General features: G+C 42.8%; 1 protein-coding gene across 1 annotated transcript in view; it reads right to left on the bottom strand.

Annotated features, from left to right (window-relative positions):
• LOC139326289 (vinexin-like) overlaps nt 1–19,573 on the bottom strand; it is a 59,221-nt gene that overhangs the window by 18,768 nt on the left and 20,880 nt on the right. Inside the window, exons 10-14 of the mRNA XM_070956449.1 lie at nt 18,362–18,448; nt 10,916–10,959; nt 6,080–6,201; nt 3,715–3,800; nt 3,035–3,081 (exon numbers count right to left, since the gene is read on the bottom strand). Coding sequence (XP_070812550.1) covers nt 3,035–3,081; nt 3,715–3,800; nt 6,080–6,201; nt 10,916–10,959; nt 18,362–18,448 — 386 coding nt within the window. The remainder of the gene's footprint in view (nt 1–3,034; nt 3,082–3,714; nt 3,801–6,079; nt 6,202–10,915; nt 10,960–18,361; nt 18,449–19,573) is intronic.

The following is a 19,573-nucleotide window of genomic DNA, read 5'->3' on the forward strand; positions in this document are numbered from 1 at the left end:
TTAGTTTATATTCGATTTCAATCCTGCCTTTCTCCTCTGAATCGCTAACGCTATTTATTTATTTTTTAAAAAAAAAAAACTAAACTTTTCAATATTATTGCTTTTGTTTTTCAACTTGCGTTATCTGCTTTTGGTACTTTGTTAGAGTAGAAAGGCAGGATTCACACTGAAAGTCACGCTAAACTTCTTTTTCACAATTGAGAGCCTGTAAAAGGAGATGGTAGATTTTTTTGCTAAATGTTGAGACTACAAGGCAGAAAGTTTGTGGAGATTCTCAGTCATCCGGGCCTCGTGGTTGTCTCAAAGGTGCTTTTTTTAAAAAGGCAACTGAAGTATTTTTTTTTCCTTGCGGAAGAAGAAGTTTTGCTTCTCATCCAAGAAGCTTCATCAATTCTGACTGATGTTCTGATTGAAAGTTCTGACTGAGTTCTGATCAGTGAGTGGAAGAACTTTTGCTTCTCATCCAAGAAGCTTCATCCGTGCTGACTGAGGATCTGACTGACAGTTCTGACTGAGTTCTGATCAGTAAGTGGAAGAACTTTTGCTTCTCATCCAAGAAGCTTCATCAGTTCTGACTGATGTTCTGACTGACAGTTCTGATCAGTGAGTGGAAGAACTTTTGCTTCTCATCCAAGAAGCTTCATCAGTTCTGACTGATGTTCTGACTGACAGTTCTGATCAGTGAGTGGAAGAACTTTTGCTTCTCATCCAAGAAGCTTCATCAGTTCTGACTGATGTTCTGATTGAAAGTTCTGACTGAGTTCTGATCAGTAAGTGGAAGAACTTTTGCTTCTCATCCAAGAAGCTTCATCCGTGCTGACTGATGTTCTGACTGACAGTTCTGACTGAGTTCTGATCAGTAAGTGGAAGAACTTTTGCTTCTCATCCAAGAAGCTTCATCAGTTCTGACTGATGTTCTGACTGACAGTTCTGATCAGTGAGTGGAAGAACTTTTGCTTCTCATCCAAGAAGCTTCATCCGTTCTGACTGATGTTCTGACTGACAGCTCTGACTGAGTTCTGATCAGTGAGTGGAAGAACTTTTGCTTCTCATCCAAGAAGCTTCATCAGTTCTGACTGATGTTCTGACTGACAGTTTTGACTGACAGTTCTGTCTAGTGAGTGGATGAAGCCATGGTTAGTCTCTGTCAAATCCAATGGATCAAGAATGTTGCAGCTGGGGAACCAAGTGTATCTGGGTTGAGGTTCTTTGGAGCAGGTCACTATGACACTACCTAAATTTTCAATCCATGGCATAACAAGAGTTAAACATTCAACATGGTAAAACATTCTATATGTGGGTTAGAGCCATATGTTCCAACAGTACAGCATATGTTTTGCGTTCTAAACTGGCTAACTTCACATATGGCACTTCTAATGAAATTGAGATGTCCTCCCAAAATTCTGGCACTCGTAAGCTGGTTGGGAAAGGCTAGCAAAGATAATATGGGTCTAAATATATTATCGTAGCTGAATATTATCGACAGCACTGGAATTTCCTTTCGTGCATTATCCATAATACCTTCGTGTATACCAGATGACAGTCTAACATAGTCACTTTGCTGAAGCATAGTATTTTTGGGTGTAGTCAGTAGTTATTGGGGAAATTACTCAGGCACTTAATTGCATTTCATCATGGGGGAAAAAAAGGATAAGGCAGACGTATTGCAAAAACAGTATATTTGCATTTAACCTTCACTCAACTGAGTTTTAATAGGTTTTACTCTCAAGAACATGGTAAAAAACAAACAAACAGACAGAGTATTTCAACTCCCATCATCACTCAAAAGACTGCCCTGCTGGGATTTTGATCTCTTTGATATTGTTTCTGGCATATCCAGGTGTGGTCGCATTAAAGTGCATGGGAAAAGGAATTAACATTTCTGCTAGATTCCATATGCTGTATTTTTCGGACACTCCGGAGTATAAGATGCACCTACCTTTTTTGGTGAGGAAAACAAGAAAAAGAAGTCTGCCTCTACCTCCCAGCAATTTTGCCTCATTGCAGCAAACAGCAAACATCCTGCTTTACTTTCATTTTCATTTTCAGCATAGCTTGACTAGCACAAAAAAAAAAAATCTGCTCTCTGCAATTTACCTCTTTGCAGCAAGCAGCAGAGGCCCCCGCAAAACAGCTGAGAGCAAATCAGCTGAGAGTGGGGAGGCCGATCCAATCAACTTGTGCTAATTAGGCTGTGCTGAAGCTGAAATGAGCTGTTTCTTCTTGCTGCAAGGAGGTAACTGCTGTGAGGCAGAGGCCAAAGGGTGGGTGACAGTGGCAGGGCGGGGCTACATTCAGTGTATAAGATGCACCTATATTTTCACCCCCTTTTAGGGGGGAAAAGGTGTGTCTTATACTCTGAAAAATACGGTAGTAAGTACGGTGGGCTACCCTGATGTACCACTAGCTGACTGTGAGGAGAGAACGCAGTCAGACTTTGCAAGAGATGTGGTAAGGAGGAGGAGCAAGTGCAGTTGACAATAACAGAAGAACAAATTTGGAAGGGGTGGGGAAGGCTGTTTTCACCCTCCCCAGATGCATAGAGAGGATCTGGAGCCAGGGAGAAAGAAAAACGGGCCTTCCCCCCCCCCAGGCCCTCTTCTGGTGGGCCCAAAAGGGCCGAAAATCAGCTGACAGAGCTGAGCTGGCGTGCCAGGCAACATGACTCCGCGTGCCACCCATGGCATGCGTGCCATAGGTTCGCCATCACGGACCTATAAGATCCCTCCCAACTCTGTTAATCTGTTAAGTGGTTGCTGGAGCAGAACCAAAGAAATCAACTTCCTTTACCAAGTTTTTAAATGTCAATATAATTCATAGTGTTCGGTCCTATATTTGAAAGCGATATCTAATTATATCAAATGCTATAATTTAGTAACCACCTCTCGTGGCCATGCCAAAGGCTTTCAAGAGCTCAGAAAGACCTTGGGCCTCAATTCTGCGCTACAACAATCACAATTCACCCGCGTGGCAACAGCGCCAAGGCATTAAAATATTATATGGCTGCTAAAGGCTGCCAGATATTGCTACTTACTTTGGCGATTCTGCTTGGAAATCAAATTTGAGCCGGGCAGCTTTCATCTGGCAGGGGTGGGGGAAGAGAAATAAGTTAAAAGCAGACCCAGAGTCCAAAGCCGAATTAAAGGGCACTCAATTATTATTATTTATTATTTATTAGTCGCATTTCTATGCCGCCCAACTCCCTAGGAACTCTGGGCGGCTTACAGCAAAAAAACAATGCGAACAATATCCCATAAAACAATATCCCATGAAAAATTTTTAAAAGAACATTAAAAACTCATACACTCCAATTATAAAGAGAAACCGGGCACAGTAAAACATAAAAGAAAACCAGCCAAGAACACAACTACAAGTAGTCCTCAACTTATAACCACAACTGGGCCCGACATTTCTGTTGCTAAGTGAAACAGTCGTGAAGTCAGTTTGCTCCATTTTACAACCTTCCTTGCCACAGTTAAGTGAATCGCTGCGGTTAGTAATAAGCCGTCATTAAGTGAATCTGGGTCTCCAAACTTGGCAAATTTTAAGACTTGTGGACTTCATGCTGGCTGGGGAATTCTGGGAGTTGAAGTCCTCAAGTCTTAAAATTTGCCAAGGTTGGAGACGCCTGAGCTAGGAGAAGCCAAGTTGAGAAAGACTGACAGCCCACATAAATCCAATCTGCCTCCTTTTTGGTAGAAAATTGCACCTCACCTTCTTCTCATCTCTCTTGGGAGGACTATCTAGAAGGATTTCTGAAGAATCAAGGAAGGGACTTTGCCCAGGAAGTCTCAGAGGATCTGGATGAAGAAAAGAAGGGAAAGAGTGAATCTTTTGAACCGAAAGGAAAAAAAAGGAGAGCTAACTTTCAACCGATCATATAAACCGAATTTCAATAATACACTTTGCAAGAAACAGCAAATCCACATATATGCTGAGTAGAGATATTCATCTCCAACCATCTACAATACTTCCCTTGGAGCAAACTGTTCCTTACCCCATTTCTCTTATTTTACACATTCCTTTAATTTGAACATATATACACATAGACAACACAGCTACCCAGGTGAGCAAAATTAAGATTGGTGGATGGTTCAGTTCATTAGCCTAGAAAAGGGGGGGGGGGAAACTGGAAGTAAAATGAAATGGAACAGAGCATGTTGGCATTCAGGACCTAAAAGGATTACTGTATTTTTCGGAGTATAAGACGCACCTTTTTCTCCCCAAAAAAGAGGGTGAAAATCTGGATGTGTCTTATACTCCGAATGTAGCCTGGCCCAGCTTCTCAAACGGAGGTTTCAGAGGCTGAAAAAAGCATCAGAAACGAAGCTTCAGAAAAAAAAGCCTCCAAACAGAGCTTCAGAAAAAAAGCCTCCAAACAGAGCTTCAGAAAAAAAGCCTCCAAACAGAGCTTTAGAGGCTTTTTTTCTGAAACAGAGTTTCAGAAGTTTCAGAGGCAGAAAAAAAAGCAAAAAAAAAAAAAAAGCAAGGCACACAGCTCACAACCAAGGAATCTGTTACTAAAATTCTAGGAACAGCTGATTGGGGGTATTCCGGGAGGCTGATCCACCTGCCAATCAGCTTTTTTCTTATTTTCCTCCCTAAAAACTAAGGTGCGTCTAATACTCCAAAAAATATGGTAATTGGGAGCAATTTTACTATTTGTCTTCTTCTGAGAGATGAGTGACTTGGGACTGGCTACAGCTCCCCAAACAGCAACAGAAAGGGAGTACATATATATGATTGCTCTCCAAAATCCCACTTGGTTCCCTAGCATCAAAAAAAAAAATTATCCATCTGGTCAAAATGCTTTTGTGTCACTACACTTCATCTATATTGAATAAGGAACAAAGGAAAACATTTTAGGAGACTGTTTTCATCTTTCTTAACAAGAATGGTCCGCAGCTCAACAAAATAGCTGACCACCCACTGAATTATGGCAAATTTCCAGAGTTAGATGCTTCAGCCCATGTATTCGCTGACTTGGCTGCAATTTGCATCATATTAGCATTAATATGTGAATCAAACTGTAATGAGGAGGGGGTGGAGGAAAGGACAATCTTCAGCCCAAAAGGAAAAAAGAAAAGTGGGGGGGGGTTATTCTTAGTTTGACATATCCTTCAGGAAATAACGTTCCATGTCTGTATCTCTAAAGAGATTGCAACTCATAGAAAAATATATATAGCACATTATTTTAGAAGGGAGATGAAGAAAGAATATATATATACGATAAACGTTCTCAGAAGTGTTTTTTTTAAAAAAAAACATACAGTAAGAAACCTAGCAAGAAAGATTCTAAAGTATTTTTCATTGTCCACTTACAAGGATGGGATTTAACTGTCACCGAGTCTCTTTTCTGTTCAGAAGCTGAGAAACATGAACCACCAATCCTATATGAGATCTGAGAAGATCTACCGTGTTTCCCCGAAAATAAGACCCTGTCTTATGTTTTTTGAACCCCGAAATAAGCGCTTGGCCTTATTTTCAGGTAGGTCTTATTATTTTGGGGTGCGTGGAGCAAGATGGGGCTCCTCTTGCTGTCTTACCTGATTTCCAGCTCTGCACTTAAATATTTTCAGGGAGGGCTTATTTTCGGGCAGGAGGCTTATTTTAGCACATGCGCTCACAAGCCAGATTGGGCTTATTATCGGGGGATGTCTTATTTTCGAGGAAACAGGGTATTTTACCTCCTGCCTTTTCTAGGGCCTCTTTTCTTCCAAATTGGCACTTGATTACAGAAGGCGGCAAAGCATGCTCACTTTCCAAAAAATATGCTGTTTTTCCGAAAATAAGACCCAACCCCAAAATAAGCCCTAGCATGATTTTTCAGAATGCTCGTAATATAAACCTTACCCCAAAAATAAGCCCCAGTTAAGATCGTCAGCCAGACGGATGCATTTAGTGCCGTATTTCCCTGAAAATAAACCCTAACTGGAAAATAAGCCCTAATGTGTCTTTTGGAGCAAAAATTAATATAAGACCTGGTCTTATTTTCAGAGAAACACGGGTATATTTATCCCCTTGAATTGTTGAGTTGAATTACATGCCCACATTGTTCCATATAAACCCTGAGTCATACCGTTCCTGGGTAGAGAGTTGCTCCAGGTACTTCTGGTAACACCTGGGCTTCCTTTCTCCATTCTTGGGCTGGCTGGTATGTGGCCCGGGGCTACAGGATGGACACCAGAACTGGGCAATGGGCTGCCAAGTAAGAGAAGTTGGGGACACAGTGAAAGCAAGCTCAATCCAGCCAATGTAGGCAGTAAAATCAGATCTGTTTAATGACTAACTCACTGACACTTGACTTACAGATAGTATCTTGGACTCCATCATATCTCTGCGCATTTCATATCTACAATCTGACTAGGACCAACTCCATACAAGAGAGCCATGATGGCGCAGTGGTTAGAATGCAGTATTGCAGGCTAACTCTGCCCAGAGCCAGAAGTTCGATCCTGATGGGACTCCAGGTTGACTCAGCCTTCCATCCTTCTGAGGTCAGTAAAATGAGGAGCCAGATTGTTGGAGGCAAATATACTGACACTGTAAACCACTTAGAAAGGGCTGAAAAGTGCAATTACTATTGCTAATCTTATCATGCCCCTTCAATAAAAGGAGAAGCATGCCACGTAGAAAAGAGGCCTTTGCATCTTGAAGATGGGAATACAGTCAATAATCCACGAACAAGCAGCACCTCTCGGTGATCCTTTCCAATAATGAAAGACTCTACCTTCCTCAACTTCCAATCTCCTCTATTTCTAAGACTAGCCTTGATCCACCCAAACCTCCTTCCCTCGTCCTTGTGGAATCAAAGCTCAGAGGTTTATCTCCAGCTCTTCTTTCCACAAATAACTAGCAGGCCTCTCTGAAGTCCTCATCCAAGCCAGGGGCCCTTGGAGATGTCTTAGCAAGTCAAGGTCAAGTTGAACAGGAAGTGTGGAGGCAACAAGAAGAACCTGGCATACAGCAAATATTTTGCTGATGTACAACTTCAGTCCTTTTAAATTGTTTTAATGCAGGAATGTCCAAGCTTGGCAACTTTTAAGACTTGTGGACTTCAACTCCCAGAACTGCCCAGCCATCAATGTTGGCTGGAGAATTCTTGGGAGTTGAAGTCCACAAATCATAAAGCTGCCAAGTTTGAAGACCTCTGGTGTATACCAATAGTATCTCTTGTTACTGCTCACTTTGTAAGTGTCTCAAAGGTTTGAGCCTTGAATGTATTTCAAAGCAGGCATCGTACCTAGAAATGAAAACTTTCACTGAGTTTTATATCCCGTGATAAGGCATGCATCAAAATTGTCAATTTTGTCAGTTACTAGTATTGAAAATTAGATACGTTTGCCTTTGTTTGTTTATATTTCTGTGTGTGTGTCTTGTTTTTTGCGTATTATGTTTCTTTTTGTACTGTGTATTTTAATCTTTGGAATGTAATAAACATTTTTTAAAAAAAAAATGTCAATTTTTGGAAGCCGACTTGCCTGTTTTGTGCAAAAGACAAATAAGAATGCAACCAGGCAGGAGGGCAAACAGCTGAGCTTCAGTGCTTACTAATTTTATTTCTGAACCACTATAAAACGGTCCCTGGCCTCGTGCATCTAAAAAGTACCACAATCTGATGGTTACGTTTTGGCTCAACAAGTTGTATGAATGCCACACTGTGGGTTGTATGTTGTGATGTACATCTTAGCGTTGCTATGTAAACCTGGCCACTAAATTAGTCAACAAGCCATTACTAAAACAATGTGTAATCCAGCCTACACACACACACACACACACACACACACACATACAGTACACACACCCAGAGACTATACAGTTTCGACAAGGAACGTATCATCATTTCACCTTTCATAATCGTAAGATGTTATTAAGTTTTCGTGGAATGGATGTTGGAGGGGGGCAGGGAGGGCCCAGAATCTAAAATCCACATTCTTGCTCAACTATGAAGCACTTAAAGTAATCTTTTGAGTTCAAGTGGCTTAGTGAAGGAGGCCAATTGCCTAGGTTTGCAAACACAAACATTCCCCAATTAGCTGTCCCAACTGGGCCAACGCTATAGAGGTAGTCCTCGATTTACGACCACAATTGAAGTGAACCCCTGCAGTTGTTAAGTTAGTAACATGGTTGTTAAGTGAATCTGGCTTCCCCATTGTTTGTCAGAAGATCGCAAAAGGGGATGACATGACTCTGGGCAGCAGTGGTGGGTTGCCCCCGGTTCAGACCGGTTCGCAAGAACCGGTGGGAGGCCCCGCCCTTCGTCTCAGATGTCATTGTCGTCGATCTGCGCATGCACAGAAGCTTCTCCAACCTTGGCAACTTTAAGATTTATGGACCTCAAATCCCATTCTGGGAGTTGAGGTCCACAAGTCTTAAAGTTGCCAAGGTACCGGCTGAGGAATTCTGGGAATAGAAGTCCACAAGTCTTAAAGTTGCCAAGGTGACGGCTGAGGAATTCTGGGAGTTGAAGTCCACAAGTCTTAAAGTTGCCAAGGTGACGGCTGAGGAATTCTGGGAGTTGAAGTCCACAAGTCTTAAAGTTGCCAAGGTGACGGCTGAGGAATTCTGGGAGTTGAAGTCCACAAGTCTTAAAGTTGCCAAGGTGACGGCTGAGGAATTCTGGGAATTGAAGTCCACAAGTCTTAAAGTTGCCACGGTGCTGGCTGAGGAATTCTGGGAGTTGAAGCCCACAAGTCTTAAGACCCCTGCTATTTATGTAACCGTCATAAATATGAACCAGTTGCAAAGCATCTGAATTTTGATTGTGTGATTAAGGGGATGTTGCAGCAGTCATAAGTGTGAAAAATGACCATGTCACTTTTTTCAATGCCGTCGTGACTTTGGTCACTAAACGAACTGTTGTAAGTCGAGGACTAACTGTAGTTACCAAACCACATTTGAACCTAGAGTATTCTGTGAACAGCCACTGTCTCTCAACTTGAATTATTTTACAGGATTATCAGACAGACAAAAAGGAGGGAACGAATCAGGCATTCCATCCTAAAGTCATCATATGACAGTTAATAACTCTATAATGAATCTTGAAAATATTCAAGATGAAGGAATTGCAGTGGCAAAAATACTAATTTCGGGATATGGTACAAATTGATATAGTGATATCTTTACACAGATATAGTCCTTGAGTTACAACCATTCATTTAGAGACCATTTGAAGTGAACCATTGATCGGCCCCTGCAAAAAAGTGACTTATGACCGTTTTTCACACTTACAACCGTTGCAGCATCCCCCACAGTCATGTGATCAAAATTCAGATGCTTGACAACTGACTCATTTGTGACGGTTATAATGTGACCCCCCCCTTTTGTGACTTTCTGACGAGCAAAATCAATTGGAAAGGAGGAGCCTGGATAGCTCAACAGACAGAGCACTGTAATTTAACACCAGCTGTCTGCAATTAAAGTAAGATCGAATCTTGCCAGGCTCAAGGTTGACTCAGCCTTCCATCCTTTCTAAGGTAGGTAAATTGAGGACCCAGTTTGTGGGGGCAATAAGCTGACTTTGTATAAATATACAAAAGTATGAAGGCTATTGCTTCACGCATTGTAAGCCACCCTGAGTCTCCGGAGAAGGGTGGCATATAAATCAAATTAACTTTAAACCTGAAGGACTTCAACTCCCAGAATTCCCCAGCCAGCTTTGCTTCGAGATATGGTCTGGACCAGGAGTCTCCAACTTTGGCAACTTTAAGCCTGGAGAACTTCAACTCCCAGAATTCCCCAGCCAGCTTTGCTCCGAGATATGGTCTGGACCAGGAGTCTCCAACTTTGGCAACTTTAAGCCTGGAGGACTTCAACTCCCAGAATTCCCCAGCCAGCTTTTCCAGAAGACAACATTCAGCCAGCTCTCCAAGAAGGCCATCAAAAATTAGAATCTAACTCATGTTCCCCGACACATTTTCTCTTCCCCTCTGTCGCTATAGTCCCGATAGCCAGACTGTTTTCTCTTTCGATGACTCTAAACATACCTTGCTTGCTTCTTTTGTTTTTTTTGTCTGCGTGTATGAGACAGGATGTACAAAACAGAATGAGTCCTGATAAGAAGGGCCTTGCTACTTCAGACCGAAAAGTCCACAGAGTTCGCCGTCCCACGAAATACTTTACTGAGTTTCTCAACTTTGGCGACTTTAAGAAGGGTGTGTGAACTTCAGAAGGGTGTGAAGTCCACGCTCCGTAAAGTCGCTAAAGTTAAGAAACGCTGGAATAGTTTTTTTTTTTCAGCACCAGATCTTCACTGCTCTGCTCAGCTAATGCAATTAGTCCTATGCCCTGCGGTTTGCTTCCTCTCTCTGCCAACCCAAACCTTCCCAGATACATTGCTTCCAGACATGGAAGCTCTTTTTGCCAGGAGTCTGGGCGGGATGCTTCAGTTCAGCAGGCAGAAAGTTCAGCTCATCTCTTCTCTTAACACATACACCCACAAACACACCACTCCCTGCAAGGGAAAAAGGAGCAGCGCTCCTGAATGAAGGAAAAACAAAAACTTTCTAACTCTCAACCTTTTCCTCTTTCAACCCTCCAGTTACAACAAACTTTCTCCAATGTGCTGCAGATCGGAAATGCAATCCAACGCATCTGGAGACTGTTTAGTGATGGGAAGCTACTCTCCTCCTCCTCCCTTCAACATGCTGCACCCCCTTGCCTTGCCTTGCTTTCCATCCCACTCCCTTTTGCAAATTTTTCTCCAGCCAGCCAGGCAGGCGGGCAGGCAGCAGATCCACCCCGAGATGCTTTCGGGATGACGCTACCCTTGCCAGCCAAGGTGTGGCCGGCTGGCAGCTAGAAGGAAGCAGCAAGTGGCAAGCTGGGCACTCTGCGTGCCAGCACCTAACAGTTGTGCCAGGCTCTCCCCCTCCCCGCATACCCTCCAACACCCTACCCAATTCCACATACTCACCAGCGGGCAGGGAAGGCCAGGGAAGAGGAACCAGCCGGGGAATTCTGCGTAGAGAAAGGGAAAAAAAGAGAGCTGACACAGAGAGCGGTGTGGGGAAGAGTCTGAATTCGTGTTGCGGGCGGAAACCAGCAGCCAGCAACAAAATAGTTAGCCAGCAGAGAGGGAGGGAGGGAGGGAGGGAGGAAGGGAGGGAGGGAAGCAAGTCCCAGGCAGGGTGCTGGGAAAACCAGAGGAGTGGTGGTGGGGAGGGGGGGGGAAAGAAGGCAGGCAAGCAGGACACAGCAGGGTCCTAAAGGCCAACTGGTCTAAAGGAGAACAGGCAGGATGGATGGATACCCAGCCGGGCAATTGGGAGAGGCACCGCTAAAATTCTGTTTTTTGACTAATCCCATCAAATGCCCAGTGGACAAACAAACATCCCCCTTCTTTCAAAAGAATCGATTTGGAGAAATTTCTAAAAATCTACGAAGGAATTTGTTTATGTTTATGTTTTATTAAATTTATATGCCGCCCTACTCCCGAAGGACTCAGGGCCGTGAACAGGCGCAAAATAAAATACATAAATACAAAAGTTAGAAACGTAATTAAAACCAAATTAAATAATTTAGCCCGAGACAATTAAAAATCCCAATAATTTAAAACAAATTAAAATTTCAATTTTTGGTCAATATTGGAAAAGGGATGTTTTGCCTACTATTGAAGAATGGACTTTGAAGGTGGCCAGTTTTGCAGACATGGCGAAGATATCAGCATACTTAAAAGACCGGACTCAAGAGACTTATGCATGGGAGTGGAAGAAATGGATAGATTATGTGCAGAATAAATACCAAACTAGGAAGTACCAGATAGCTTTTAGTTGAATGTTATGTAGAAATGTATAGTATATAGGGGGTAGAATAGTTCAATGTCATGTAGAAATGTATAGTACACAGGGGGTAGAATAGATGTGTGGTAAAGTATGAAGACACAATACGATTTGGATTTGGATTTCACCTTGGGGAAGTCATGGGAGGAGGGGAGGGTTAGGGAGGGAAAGGGGGAGGGAAATGGGGAAAAATTTGTATTTGTAAAACTTTTTCAATTAAAAAAAAAGAAATAATAAAAGAAAAAAAGAAAAAAAAATCAATTTAAAAAATTTAAAAGAAAGGGGAGAAAATTAGGCCAGGCCGGCTTGCTGGAATAGGAGGGTCTTAAGAGCACGGCGGAAAGTGCGCAACGATTTCCTGACCGCGAGAACAATTAATCAGCGGGAGGACGCTGACTTAAATCCAGAAGTTGAGGGATGTTCCATCAATGGAGGTTTTTAAGAAGAGAGCGGGCCAGCATTTTTCTGAAATGGTACTATAGCAGTGTTTCTCAACCTTGGTAGCTTGAAGATGGGTGGACTTCAACTCCCAGAATCCCCCAGCCAGCAGCGCTGGCTGGGGGATTCTGGGAGTTGAAGTCCACCCATCTTCAAGCTTCCAAGGTTGAGAAACACTGTACTATAGGATCTCCTGTTTGAGCAGGGGTTGGACTAGATGACCTCCAAGATCCCTTACAACTGTATGGTCCTGTTACTGAATTCAATTTCATCTATTGTTGACGGTTCAGGTTTCTCATTTTGATGCTTGATGTTTTAATATTTCTAACGTTTCATTGCTTATATTTTATTTATTTCTATCCCGCCTTTTAAATTATTTTTACAAATAACGCAAGGCAACAAAGATACCCAACATGCACAATACTCCGTCCTCCTCTTCTTTTCCCCACAAAACAACCCTGTGAGGTAGGTTGAGCCAAGAGAGAAGGATTGGCTCAAAGTTACCTAGCCGGCTCTCATGACAATGATAAGACTTGTTATTTATTTGTTTGTTTGTTTATTATGTTTTATGTTTTTATGATAATATAAAATGCCCAGACTTCCTTGATAGTGAGATGGGCAGCATATAAATTTAATTAATAAATTTAAAAAAATATTTATTTATTTATTGGTTCGATTTATATGCCGATTCGATTGATATGATTTATATTTATTAATAGCCATAAATAACAACTGTTTCCTATCTGCTTTAATTTGGGGGGGGATTTTTAATTCTACTTCATTTGACATCATTTATAAAAGCCGCCTGAGATGGTGAGAAGGACAGCATAAAAATTTAATAATGAATAAATAATATTTTAATTTCAGGCATTACAGAATAATGGGGTTGCAACGCTCAAGAGGTGTGGTAACAAAGATAAGCCCCACTGAAGGCAAATTCACACAGTGTGTCAGCCTCTGATTAATTAATCTTACATTACTATACTATACTTGTGTTTCCTGTATAAATATACAGAGGTTTTATTTATTATTTACTCACTTATTAAATGTACAGGCTGCCCAATCCTGTTATAAGTCTGGGAGGTATACAGTACAGCGTGAAACAATTGAAAACAATAGAGTGCAAAGCAATATTAAAACAAACATCTGGGAAATGTATTGTACTACCAAGAACCTTGGTAGTACAGTGGTCTAAAGCACCCGGTTATTAAGACCAGCTGCCTGCAATTACTGTAAGTTCGAATCTCACCAGGCTCAAGGTTGACTCAGCCTTCCATCCTTTCTAAGGTAGGTTAAATGAGGACCCAGTTTGTGGGGGCAATAAGCTGACTTTGTATAAATATACAAAAAGGATGAAGGCTATTGCTTAACGCATTGTAAGCCGCCCTGAGTCTCCGGAGAAGGGCGGCATATAAATCAAATTTAAAAAAAAAAATGAGAGTCAGTTTGGCCTAGGGGTTAAAGCACCACTAGAAAGCCAGAGTTCGAACCCTGAGTTCAAGTCCTGTCTTAGTCATAAAAAACAGTTGGGTGTCTTTAGTCCAGTCCAGTGGTGGGTTTCAAATTTTTTTACTACCGGTTCTGTGGGTGTGGCTTGGTGGGCGTGGCATGGCTTGGTGGGTGTGGCTTGGTGGGCGTGGCAGGGGAAGGATACTGCAAAATCTCCATTTCCACCCAATCAGCTGGGACTCGGGAGGCAGAGAATAGATGGGGATGGAGCCAGTCAGAATTTTTACTACCGGTTCTCCGAACTACTCAAAATTTCCGCTACCGGTTCTCCAGAACTGGTCAGAACCTGCTGAAACCCACCTCTCCCTCTCTCTCTCAGCCCAAACACCTCGCAGGGTTGTTGCTACAGGGAAAATAGGAAGGGGGAAGGAGGATTGTGTGTGTTCGCTGCCTTGAGTTATTGATAAAAATAATAAAGGCGGGATGTAAATAAATAAAATATATAAAAATATATTTACAGAGCAAACATTCCATCAGGAGTCCAACCCCACTCTGTCCTAAGGCTGGGAGTACAGCCAGTTTAAGTGTTTGTTTGAAAAGGGTTGTGGGAAGCATACAAATTTTTTTTGGGGGGGGTGATTGTTCCACCTGCTGAGATCTTGATTAATTGATGTTGATCCGATCTTATAAAATACAACAGATGATTCACAAATCAGCCGACCACATTTTATTATACCGGGCTGTGCAAGCACCATCACTCAGAATTACTTCCCCGCAAACACTATCGCATCTTATTTTATTTTATTTATTCGTTCAGGGTCAATTATGGTGCTAGAAAAGACTATAGGAAGTCCTCAACCTACAACCATTCAATTAGTGACCTTTTGAAGTTATAACGGCACCGGAAAAAGTGACTTAAGGTTTTTTTTCACACTTATGACCGTTGCATGATCAAAATTCAGATGCTTGGCAACTGGTCCATATTTATGACGGTTGCAGAATCCCAGGGTCATGTGATCTCCTTTTGCGACCTTTGGACAAGCCAAGTCAGTGGGGAAGCCAGACTCACTTAACAACCGGGTTATTAACTTAAGCACTGCAGTGATTCATTTAACGCCTGGGGCAAGAAAAGTCGTAAAATGGGGCCAAATTCACTTAACAACTGTTTAACTTAGCAATGGAAATATTGTGGTCGTACAGTGAGAAAAAATTAATTAGTGCGAATGGCTTACTTCCAAAAGTTGTGGAGTATCTGTCCTGAAAATACCAGTGGATAGCCAATAAAACATACAACATACAACATGCTGTCTGGCTGGGGAACTCTGGGAGTTGAAGTTCACTCAGTGGTGGGATTCAAATAATTTAACAACCGGTTCTCTGCCCTAATGATTTCTTCCAACAACCAGTTCATCAAACTGCTCAGAAAGTTAACAACCGGTTCTCCCGAAGTGGTGCGAACCGGCTGAATCCCATCACTGAGTTCACTCATTTGGAAATTGACATTTTTGAAAAAATGCTGATATAGAAACCACTGTGTAAAATCCACTAACAGAAACAATATACAAGAAACCAGAATAACCTGCTTTCTGGTTTTTTCCCCCCCTCCTTGAATGTTACAATCTCTACGAACTGATTGTGACTGATCCTTCTCTGCTACAGCTGTGGAATATGGAATAAACATCAATATCTGACTGCATTATATAAATACAGGTGGAGGAGAGACACAAAGGGGAGACTAGACCAACAGAAGGCTATAAATAGCTACTGTTGTCAACCTTTTACTTAAGGGCTCCATTTATGTTTATGCGTGTCCTAAAAAAAACTTTCGTTTGTTTTCCTTTAGCCTTTTACATGCAGACTTAAGCTGATCGTTTCAGGAACAGGCATGCCAGAATGAGACTTTTTGGGTAGACTCCAGTTAAAGGCATGAAAGTACAGCCAACGAAATAGATTATGTGATTTTTCAACGTGATTACAGGTAGTCCTCGGCTTACGACAGTTTGGCAGTTCGAATCTCACCAGGCTCAAGGTTGACTCAGCCTTCCGTCCTTCCGAGGTGGGTAAAATGAGGACCCAGATTGTTGGGGGCAAGAGGCTGACTCTGTAAACAGCTTAGAGAGGGCTGTAAAAGCACTGTGAAGCGGTATATAAGTCTAAGTGCTATTGTCCCTTCCTTCCTTCCTTCCTTCCTTCCTTCCTTCCTTCCTTCCTTCCTTCCTTCCTTTCCTTCCTCCCTCCCTCCCTCCCTCCCTCCCTCCCTCCCTCCTTCCTTCCCAGTGATTAGAATGCAGCATTGCAGGCTAACTCTGCCCACAGCCAGGGCTTCAATCCTGGCCGGCTCAAGGTTGACTCAGCCTTCCATCCTTCCGAGGTCGATAAAATGAGGACCCAGATTGTTGGGGGCAAGAGGCTGACTCTGTAAACAGCTTAGAGAGGGCTGTAAAAGCACTGTGAAGTGATATATAAGTCTAAGGGCTATTGCTATTGCAACAGCGTTGGGAAAAAATAACTTGACCATTTTTCACACTTACGACCATTGCGGCATTCCCAGGATCATGTGATCAAAATTTGAATGCTTGGCTCATATAAATATGAATGCCTGGTTCATATTTATGACGGTTGCAGTGTCCCAGGGCCCATGTGATTCCCCTTTTTCCAACTTCTGACAAGCAACGTCAACGGGGAAGCTAGATTCACTTAACGACTGTGTTACTAACTTGACAAATGCAGTCATTTGCTTAACAACGAGGGCAAGATAGTTCATAAAATGAGGCAAAACTCCCTTAACCACCACCGTCTCACTTAGCAACAGAGATTTTGGGCTCCGTTGTGGTTGTAAGTCGAGGACTACCTATATATCTGAGTATCGCGAGTCCTCTAAAGCCAATAATAATCTGAGATGAAACAGATAAATTTAGAAAGCACTGAGAGCCAAGGTCACAAGGGAGATGAAAGCATGGGTTCTAAAATAGAATAGAACAAAAACTTTATTGTCACTTTAAATGCACACTAATCAGCATAGATAGATAGATAGATAGATAGATAGATAGATAGATAGATAGATAGATAGATAGATAGATAGATAGAATATGTGGGTATATGCATAATTTTGTATTTATTTGTTTGTCATGTTTATGAAGTCTATATTATAGATGGAGATCCTTAAGAGAGCTGTATGGAACAAAATTTTACTGTAATGCATGTGGCTAAGATGCTGAGCTTGTCAATCAAAAGGTCGGCAGTTCAGCGGTTCGAATCCCGAGTGGCGTGTAACGGGGTGAGCTCCAGTAGTGGGTTGCCCCAGGTTCAGACCAGTTCACAAGAACTGATAGTAAAACCGACGGGAGGCTCTGCCCACCGCCCCGGATGTCGTCATCAGCAATCTGCGCATACGCAGAAGTTTCCCGTTGCAAACCGGTAGTAAAGGTTAGTAGAACCCACCCCTGGTGAGCTCCCGTGACTTGTCCCAGCTTCTGCCAACCTAGCAGTTCGAAAGCCCGTAAAAAATGCAAGTAGAAAAAATAGGGACCAGCTTTGGTGAGAAGGGAACAGCGTTCCGTGCGCCTTTGGCGTTGAGTCATGCCGGCCACATGACCACGGAGACGTCTTCGGACAGCGCTGGCTCTTTGGCTTTGAAACGGAGATGAGCACTGCCCCCTAGAGTCGGGAACGACTAGCACATATGTGCGTGGGGAACCTTTACCTTTACTGCCGATTAGTGTACATTCAAAGTGACCATAAAGTTAGTCCAAGCCTAACACATTAAAATGAAATTTCGTTGCATTGCGCTCTCAAAAGGTAACTGTTATGCATACAAACGATACAGGGAAACATCACAGTCTAGTTCGAATGTACACATATACATGGAAACTTCTAATCAAGGAGAGAAGCAACCTAGACCTAAGAAGAAATTTCCTGACAGTCAGAACAATTAATCAGTGGAAAAACTGGCCTCCAGAAGTTGCGAATGCTCCAACACTGGAAGTTTTTAAGAAGATGTTGGATAACCATTTGTCTGAAGTGGTGTAGGGTTTCCTGCCTAAGCAGGGGGTTGGACTAGAAGACCTCCAAGGTCCCTTCCAACTCTGATTCTATTCTATTCTATTCTATTCTATTCTATTCTATTCTATTCTATTCTATTCTATTCTCTCCTCTCCTCTCCTCTCCTCTCCTCTCCTCTCCTCTCCTCTCTCCTCTCCTCTCCTCTCCCCTCCATTCCATTCCATTCCATTCTGAAAATAAGAATCCTGAGAGTTTATGAGACGGGTGACATAAGGAACAAAGCTGTTACAAAATCTACTAGTCCTGCTAGAAATACTTCAAAACCTCCTCCCAGAGGGGAGCAACAGAAAACAGACAGTGAAGTGGGTATGTGGTGGCCTCTCACAACTCCATCATAACGCTGTGTTGGCATTACTAAGGCCTACAAAAACAACAACTGAGTTTTTCAAATTTCAATTTCATAAGATATATTGGAAAAATAGCATCCCCACCCCTTGCATTTAATAATGCTCCTTCCCTCTCCTTTTTTTTTTTAAAAAAAAAAAAATTAGATTTCAACAATATTTGGAAGGGCTCTTGAAGGCCACGCTGGAGGCTATTGGTTTTGAGTCCAAGCCATTTTAGGAATGCGTTGTCTGTGCTATGCCACTGGGGGAGGAAGCAAATTGGGGGGGGGAGAGGGGAAGCTTTACCTTACGGATAAGTTGCTGTTGCTCCAGATTTCTAATATCCTTGTCCAACTCTTCGCTGAGCTGCCGCAGTTCCTTTTCCAGTAACTCCTGGCAGAGGAGAAAGAAACACGCAGCTTTAGGAGTGTAGCGGATGGGTTGCGGAGACCACGGAAAGAAAGACGAGTAGCCCACGGCTGCCTGGTTGAGTCAAGAGGGAAGCGTGCCCAGGCTGAAGTGGTGCCCACCGCGGTGCCAGAGGGCCAAGCTCTGGTCCTGCCAACACGGGTGGAGTCAGTCTGTACTCCCTGCTACCCAAACCGCTCCTTAAATCGGAGTTGCACAATGTACCATCAACCTGACACCTCGCTTACAGAAGTCCCAATTTGTTTGAAAGGGCAACAGGTTGAAAGCGCCCAACGGGAATGCAGCCTCCAGGCTCAAAGGTCGGAAGAGAAGAAGGGGGTCAGTTCCCCAAGGAATGTAAAACTGCAAGTTATAGGTTGTGCGTTCACAAGGAAATGCTCTCTCTCACAATATGGTAAAAGATTCCAGTGTGTTAAAAAACAAAACAAAAACTCAGTGTGCTTCAGACAAATGTCGAAGAGTGCGTTTCCCCACCCACTCTCCCCTTCCTGGAATGTTTTCTATATGCAGTGCGTTTTTCCATGGTGCAGCTGGAAGCCTTTAATGTTTGTTTGTTTATGGTTTGATTTTACTATTAACCGCAACACAAGGCAGTCGTTTCCACGAGGATATTTTAAAAAGGAAGGGCAAAAACTGATAAAAGGGTCACACGTGACCACATTTCGAGGAACATCCCGGGAAATTATGCTAACTGGATTTTATGAAAATAAACACTTGAGAATTGTTGGACTTGGCCTAAGGGAGGGGGGGAGGGAGGGAGGGAGGGGGGAGGGAGGGAGGGAGGAAGGAAGGAAGGAAGGAAGGAAGGAAGGAAGGAAGGAAGGAAGGAAGGAAAAAGGGAGGGGGAAGGGAAGGAAAAGAAAGAAGGAAGGAAGGAAAAAGGGAGGGGGAGGGAGGGGAGGAAGGAAGGAAGGAAGAAGAGAGGGAAGGAAGGAAGGAAGGAAGGAAGGAAGGAAGGAAGGAAGGAAGGAAGGAAGGAAGGAAAGGGGAGGGGGGAGGGAAGGGAAGGAAGGAAGGAAGGAAGGAAAAAGGGAAGGGGAAGGGAAGAAAAAGAAAGAAGGAAGGAAAGAAAAAGGGAGGGGGAGGGAG

This window comes from Pituophis catenifer, unplaced genomic scaffold, assembly GCF_029215685.1.
Source record: "Pituophis catenifer annectens isolate HBS135680 unplaced genomic scaffold, rPitCat1.0.hap2 SCAF_31, whole genome shotgun sequence".
Classification (NCBI taxonomy): domain Eukaryota; kingdom Metazoa; phylum Chordata; class Lepidosauria; order Squamata; family Colubridae; genus Pituophis; species Pituophis catenifer.